Source organism: Python bivittatus, unplaced genomic scaffold (genome assembly GCF_059951505.1).
Source record: "Python bivittatus isolate LINGU-HERP-01145 unplaced genomic scaffold, Pbiv_v1 ctg000330_np1212, whole genome shotgun sequence".
Taxonomy (NCBI): Eukaryota; Metazoa; Chordata; class Lepidosauria; order Squamata; family Pythonidae; genus Python; species Python bivittatus.
Genome location: NW_028277058.1, coordinates 34,087,417 through 34,095,099, shown reverse-complemented (window position 1 = coordinate 34,095,099; position 7,683 = coordinate 34,087,417). Strand labels below are relative to the sequence as shown.

Genomic DNA, 7,683 nt, shown 5'->3' with positions numbered 1-7,683 from the left:
ATTTGAGGAATTCCTAATAAGTAGAACAAAATTCACCCACTCAAAAATAGTTTCTGACTATACCACTTACAGAGATGAGCAAAAGTTTCCACGTCATTTAGGGGGGGAAAAAAGACACAAAATGCCACAAGACTCATGTTTTTTCTTTACTGAAATACATGTTCTCACAGAAACAGAATTAAGACCCTGTCTTCCTAAAATACATAGTATCAGCTAACTTCTGACTGTCCCTTTTGAACTTTGCATTTCTAGTCCAACCTTATCAGCTTCACAACAGGAAGTAATAGGGTGCCAGGCAATGCAATGAAAAGAGTTGCCACTCACTCTCTAATAGGAATTATCAACCAGATGTCCTGTTTTTCTCTGGAATACAGTATGGTACACCTTTCTTCAATTTCCATGTCAAGTTGGCTTATGTATTTGCAGTGGGTATTAGCTTTGTTGAATTGGAAAAAGTGGAGAATCTATTCTGTTGTCTTGACCCAGCCAGTATAGAATTAGGATCATTTGTTTTCATAATGTTATTATTACACAGAGTTCTAGGTATTGGTGTGTGTTTATTAAGACAATGAAGTTTCTTCTTTTCTGCCATCTACCATCTTCTCAAGAACAGCATGATGCAGCCAAACATTGTGAGAGTGATGCATCTTCACAGATTAAATTAAATAAGTAATGTAAACATTGGCATGAATTATTAGAAAACCTGGGTGTTACTTGCCAAGTGAATCTGCAACGAGAGATTATAACATTCTAGGGTTTGCAAAAGAGCAGAATTTTGAAAGGAGGGCAAAGAAAGAGGAACACAGAAAGTGTGACTGCATTTATTTTTGAAATTATTGTTTAAGGCACAAATTAAATTATTTTTAAAAAAGAGAAGGACCATAAAAGGAGAATCAGGAAGCTACTGAAAATGCAAATGAAATTTTCTACAAACCTGGCTTTAGTGTGGGCTTCAAAATACTCCCGAGTTCTGATGATAAATACTCTACAAACCTAGCTGAAACCTTTCTCACTCCAATAAGCAAACCATGTACATTTCTCAAGAACTGATCATGGATTTCCATTGCCCTTTAGGAAGCAGGTGATGCCTTGTAAAGTACAACTGATCACTGTTCTAGGACCAAAGAAAGCACAAACCTGAATCCAGGCTTCCCTCCTAACCTGGCTGCTGAAATATTCTGACCTTGTGTCAATGCTTGACATTTCTGGTGGGCCACATGAGACATGTCAGCAAGAAGCCAAATTCCCAAGACTCTGTATTTCACTATTTACTAGGTGCAATGGCTTGTGAGCGAAGGTGAGGAAACTACTTCATCAGAAATACAAGCTCTCTCACTGGAGGCTAGGAATTTATTTCACTTTTGGTTGTAAGTTCTGTAGTGTAAGAAAGAGCTGTCCAAAACAATTCTGCAGAGGAGATTTTACAATGAGTTTCATGCATGAGAACAAACCCAAAACTAGAGTAAGCCACAACCATGGCACAAGAATGGAAGCTTTCAAAGTCTTAAGTTTAACTGCTTTGGGAAGCAATCACATCTGTTGACTGGGGGTCACAGAATGGTCCAAAGCGCCCATAGATGTCTTTAGCACGAACTGCAAAGTAGTATTTGCTGCCAGACACAAACTGAGTAAGTGTGCATGCCATAGGCAGAGGGAGGGCCTTTACTTCCCCGATCTTTTTCCACTGAGAGGGTACAGTGGCACTGGGGTCCTCATGGTATGCGTATAGATGATAGCTATCCACACTGGCACAGCTCCGGTCCACTTCTAAAACACTCCAGGAAAGCACAATGCCATTCTGACTTTGCACTCGAGCTAGCTTCAGGTGTGGCTTCTGAGGCAAAGAATGGTTGGCAGCTTCAGGAGGCAAGCGGGAGGGCTGCTGGGCCTCTGGCAGTGGGGCTGGATGTACAGGCCGCAATGGCTCCTATGGGAAAGAGAAGTGCTGCTGTGAAGGTGGCAAAGAAGTTGCTTCATCATTTCAGAGACTACATGAATTAGTTGCTCAATAGCTAAAAATTCATGCACTTTGTCAAGTGATAAGGAATTCCAGAAAATGGGAGCAGCCACCAAAAAGGCTGGCTTCAGACAGAATGAGAACTGGTAGGGTTCTTACAGAGGAAAGAGATTACAGAAGCAGGCTATTCTGTTCCAAGCAATTTAAGGATTTAAAGATTAAAACCAGCACTCTGAATTGCACTACAAGCAAACTAGTAATGTGTTTCTACATTTATCAGAAACTTATATAAGAATGAATAATCTGTGGCCCACATGTGGCCTCTGGATCTTTTACTTCTGGTCTCAAAAATAAATAACCACATTTTTCTCTGTGTATGTGTGTGCACATATATTTAAATTTCCCCCTCAAAACCCAGGTAGGCTCTAGTCCTGTCCACTCAGTGAGGTCATCACACCACTATCTATTAAAGCTTTTCACAGTACTGCCCCCAATTAATTTTAAAACATTAGTGAACCGTGCTTGACATAAATAATCAATCAATCAAACGATCATGTGGTTATATAATTTTTTCCCTGAATACTCATTTTAACAGATAAATATACTTACTGAATGTACTTGAGGAGGCCGATGATGTACTGTGAGTTGAGGTCCACCAGATCCTAAAGTTAACCCACTGTTTACAACATAAGCTGCTGTTTGAGGCACTCGCACTGTCACACCTATAAAAGACATTTGCATAAACATATTTATGCCTTACTTTTTGGAAAGTTGTTATAAGCTGTTTTAATAACATACTATTCTGACTACAAAAAAACAAAAACACCCCCCCCTTCTTTCTAACCAAGATATAACAATGCACCAATTAAATGGTCCACCAAAATATCAATGTTTGAATCCAAGGGGAAGTATCAAAAATAAAGAGTTGCTGAACCTACCTTCCATCAAAAGGAAGAATTTGGAACAAACAACGTCATTAGTCTGGACAGCAAGTTAACCTTTGCTGCACCATATGTCAAAGAAGGAATCAACCCTTTCCTATGTACTTTCATACTGGCTGAATGAGTATGAATGAGTGTTTCATGCAGAGATAAAATGATTCGTTGCTCATTATCTGAAAAGGGCAGTCTCTGGCCTTCCAAAGATTTTAATGTGGCACATTATGAGTTCTGGTGACTTTCTCCTGTCCTCTCATGATGTGCCATTCTTGTAACTCTTGCTGACTGTCACCCATGGCCCAGCAACCATTGACTCTTCAAAATGTAGAAGCCAGACTGTTTGTTGCCATGGCTTCTGCACTGAGAGATCTGTATGGTCACCGGGACTTTCAGGAAATCAGTGCTGGTGATAGTAACTGCAACACAGTTAAGTCAGAAGGCAACATGTGGATGATCAATGCCATTCCACATATCATAAAAAAAAGCATGCAAATCATTTTACTTATTCATATTTCTTATTAAATTCTTTGGGCCTACTTTCACATCTGTGAAAATTACCACTAAGAATAATGTAATATGGAGGAAACATCTGATCAAGCACATTCACCATTATTTCTGGAGAAACAAAAATGTGATGATCTACCAGGTGAGATACTAGGTTCTTGTGGCAGTTGTAACCCTAGGAATACACCAATTATTTTTAAAGAAATCAGACAGGAGCAATAACAGAAAAATCTATTTAAAAACAGATAAAAATCTATTTAAAAATAAAGTTATTAGAATGAAGTTGCAAGGCGACATGCTCTTAACAAGTTTGTAACAACACATAAAGAATATATAATACTATCTGCATTATAAACATTTTAAATATTTTTCATTAAAGTCTTTTGCATGTCAAATATCACCTCTGTATCTTACAAAATAAAATTTAATCATACATACTGCTTAGCAAACTATTGCATTGGAAATTAGTTAAAAGTTTTTTAAAATATTACTACCTTAACAAAAATTGAGATTTATCTCAAATTTTGAAAGTATTTTCATGGCTATCTTGATTTTTATCAGCAGCTGATAATTATAAATTTCAGTTCACAGCTTCCAAATGTATTTTTGACAAGACTTCGTACCTGAACTTTGTGGGTTGATCTGCCTTAAACCAGAATTCTGCATAACAGTGGTTCTCACAGGATTCTGTCCTGATGGTGCAGGAAGAGTAGTATAGACCACTTGATGGTTAGCAGGAGCTCTTGGTACTGGGAGCCTAGTAGTAGCCTGAGTCACTGGGCGATGTGTTACATTCACAGTTGTCTGGGCTAAGAGATAAGCAAAATAATAACAACAACAATAACAATAACAACAACAATAATATACCTAGGCATCCTTCAGGCTGACAAGCACACTGAAGTCAAAAAGAACATTAGTAGTGAATACATCAGAAGAGTGAAGAAGATCTTGAAATCCAAACTCAGTGGCAAAAATACCATCAAGGCGATTAACACCTGGGCAATTCCAGTCATTAGATATACAGCTGGAATAGTGGAATAGACAGAGGGGCTAATTCTGGCTGCAAAAGACCAAGCCTTAAGAACAAATGCATATAAAACCAGAATTGAGAAGACAGCAACAGACAACAAGTGCCACCGCTACAAAGAAGCTGAAGAAACATCGGACCACCTAGTTAGCTGCTGCAAGAAGATAGTACAGACTGACTACAAACAATGGCATGACAAAGTAGCAACAATGGTGCACTGGAATATCTGCAAGAAATACCATTTGCCTGCAAGCAAGAACTGATGAGACCACAAAACAGACAAAGTAATAGGAAACAAAGAAGCTATAGTGCTCTGGGACTGGGTGTTGCCACACAACACCCCAGACTTAACAAATGTTGATAAGAAAGACAAAAAATCTGGATAGTGGACACTGCAATACCTGGAGACAGCAGAATAGAAGAGAAAGAACTGTAGAAAATCACAAAATATAAAGACATGCAAATAGAAGTAGAATGATTGTGGCAAAAGAAAGCAAAGATAGTACCAATAATGATAGGTGTCTTGGGTGCAATCCCAAAACATTTGGAGCATCACTTGAACACCATTAGCAATGACAAAATCACCCATCAGTCAATTGCCAAAGGCAGCTTTACTTGGGACGGCTTACATCCTGTGACGATACATTTGACACCATCAAAGAACAGTATCTGCCTACCCCAGGTCCCTGGGAAGGACTCAATAGGTGGATAAAAATACCAAATCCAGTCTAAACATCTGGCTGACTGTGCAACCAACCATATAAAAAAAAAAAAATTGAGTCAAACAAGTTTTAATAATCTAATCACATCTGCATTTTAGAAGAGGATTTGTTGGTGTTTTTGTTTTTACTGCAATCTACAGTCAGCTTAATTGTAAAAGTGCTAGTGATCCACAAGTTTCTAGCAGGCATAAAATGGGTTTAGCTCCAATGTTATTTTATTGTCTTTTAAGGGCAATACTATAATATAAGAAATAAACTAGTATTATACTGCCACGGAAAAACAAATAATCAACTGTGGTTTTTTGACCAGTCAACTCTGCATTCATACAGTACATATACAGTGGGGCAAAGAAGTATTTAGTCAGCCACCAATTGTGCAAGTTCTCCCACTTAAAAAGATGAGAGAGGCCTGTAATTTTCATCATAGGTATACCTCAACTATGAGAGACAAAATGAGAAAAAAAAATCCAGAAAATCACATTGTCTGATTTTTAAAGAATTTATTTGCAAATCATGGTGGAAAATAAGTATTTGGTCACCTACAAGCAAGCAAGATGTCTGGCTCTCACAGACCTGTAACTACTTCTTTAAGAGGCTCCTCTGTCCTCCACTTGTTACCTGTAGTAATGGCACCTGTTTGACCTTGTTATCAGTATAAAAGACACCTGTCCACAACCTCAAACAGTCACACTCCAAACTCCACTATGGCCAAGACCAAAGAGCTGTTGAAGGACACCAGAAACAAAATTGTAGACCTGCACCAGGCTGGGAAGACTGAATCTGCAATAGGCAAGCAGCTTGGTGTGAAGAAATCAACTGTGGGAGCAATAATTAGAAAATGGAAGACATACAAGACCACTGATAATCTCCCTCGATCTGGGGCTCCATGCAAGATCTCAGAGCCCTGTGCGGTCAAAATGATCACAAGAACGGTGAGCAAAAATCCCAGAACCACATGGGGGGACCTAGTGAATGACCTGCAGAGAGCTGGGACCAAAGTAACAAAGGCTACCATCAGTAACACACTATGCTGCCAGGGACTCAAATCCTGCAGTGCCAGACATGTCCCCCTGTTTAAGCCAGTATATGTCTGGGCCCGTCTGAAGTTTGCTAGAGAGCATTTGGATGATCCAGAAGAGGATTGGGAGAATGTCATATGGTCAGATGAAACCAAAGTAGAACGTTTTGGTCTAAACTCAACTCGTCGTGTTTGGAGGAGAGAGAATGCTGAGTTGCATCCAAAGAACACCATACCTACTGTGAAGCATGGGGGTGGAAACATCATGCTTTGGGGCTGTTTTTCTGCAAAGGGACCAGGACGACTGATCCGTGTAAAGGAAAGAATGAATGGGGCCATGTATCGTGAGATTTTGAGTGAACACCTCCTTCCATCAGCAAGGGCATTGAAGATGAAACGTGGCTGGGTCTTTCAGCATGACAATGATCCCAAACACACCGCCCCGGCAACGAAGGAGTGGCTTTGTAAGAAGCATTCCAAGGTCCTGGAGTGGCCTAGCCAGTCTCCAGATCTCAACCCCATGGAAAACCTTTGGAGGGAGTTGAAAGTCCGTGCTGCCCAGCGACAGCCCCAAAACATCACTGCTCTAGAGGAGATCTGCATGGAGGAATGGGCCCAAATACCAGCAACAGTGTGTGAAAACCTTGTGAAGACTTACAGAAAAGGTTTGACCTCTGTCATTGCCAACAAAGGATATATAACAAAGTATTGAGATGAACTTTTGATATTGACCAAATACTTATTTTCCACCATGATTTGCAAATAAATTCTTTAAAAATCAGACAATGTGATTTTCTGGATTTTTTCCCCCATTTTGTCTCTCATAGTTGAGGTATACCTATGATGAAAATTACATGCCTCTCTCATCTTTTTAAGTGGAAGAACTTGCACAATTGGTGGCTGACTAAATACTTTTTTGCCCCACTGTAGGTGAGTTGTCTCAATGTACAATGTACAATGTTGTCATGTTAAGCTGATCATTCAATGAATCACTTAAGAGACAAGTTATCTGTTCTTCATCATAGTCTCTATGAATAAAATAATCACAACTATGGAAGAGTACCAAGCTTATTTTAGGTGGTGAGTGGTGCTCTTTAGGAGAGAACCAAAGGCAGTATGGTTCTCTTGAAGGAAACATCTGTTTATGTATGGATTTTCAATCTGTAATGGTGTACAAGCATCTGTTGTCTAAATCAAGCATGATCTCTCCATACAGAGAATCTGGTAGACTGTGGGAGCTTTCGGTGGAGGATATGTTTTGTTCAGGCATTAAAGGGTGCAAAAAGATGGAATATCCATTAAGAAGGCTAAGGTTCACTGAGACTGTTGTCATGTTTAATTTAATACAAGAGAGGCACAGGAAGGCAGAAAAAGGATGCTTAGGGAGAGAAAGAATTTAAGTACAATGTAGGTTTGGCAGGAATTCTTGTTGGTATTAAGCAGGGCTATGAAGTTAAAGAAATGGAAACACTTTCCTGTGTAGCATTTTCCTGCAGAGGGTGTAAGTACAATAGCTT

The 7,683-nt window shown here is 39.3% G+C and overlaps 1 protein-coding gene across 3 annotated transcripts in view; it reads right to left on the bottom strand.

Moving 5' to 3' along the window:
• Window positions 1–805: 805 nt before the first annotated feature.
• Window positions 806–7,683, bottom strand: part of ATF7IP (activating transcription factor 7 interacting protein) — a 103,753-nt gene continuing 96,875 nt past the window's right edge. For all 3 annotated transcript variants that reach the window (XM_007427708.3, XM_007427707.3, XM_025166346.2), the window contains 3 exons: window positions 4,023–4,208; window positions 2,567–2,679; window positions 806–1,927 (listed from right to left, as the gene is read on the bottom strand). In XM_007427708.3, coding sequence (XP_007427770.1) covers window positions 1,511–1,927; window positions 2,567–2,679; window positions 4,023–4,208 — 716 coding nt within the window. In that variant the 3' untranslated portion in view covers window positions 806–1,510. The remainder of the gene's footprint in view (window positions 1,928–2,566; window positions 2,680–4,022; window positions 4,209–7,683) is intronic.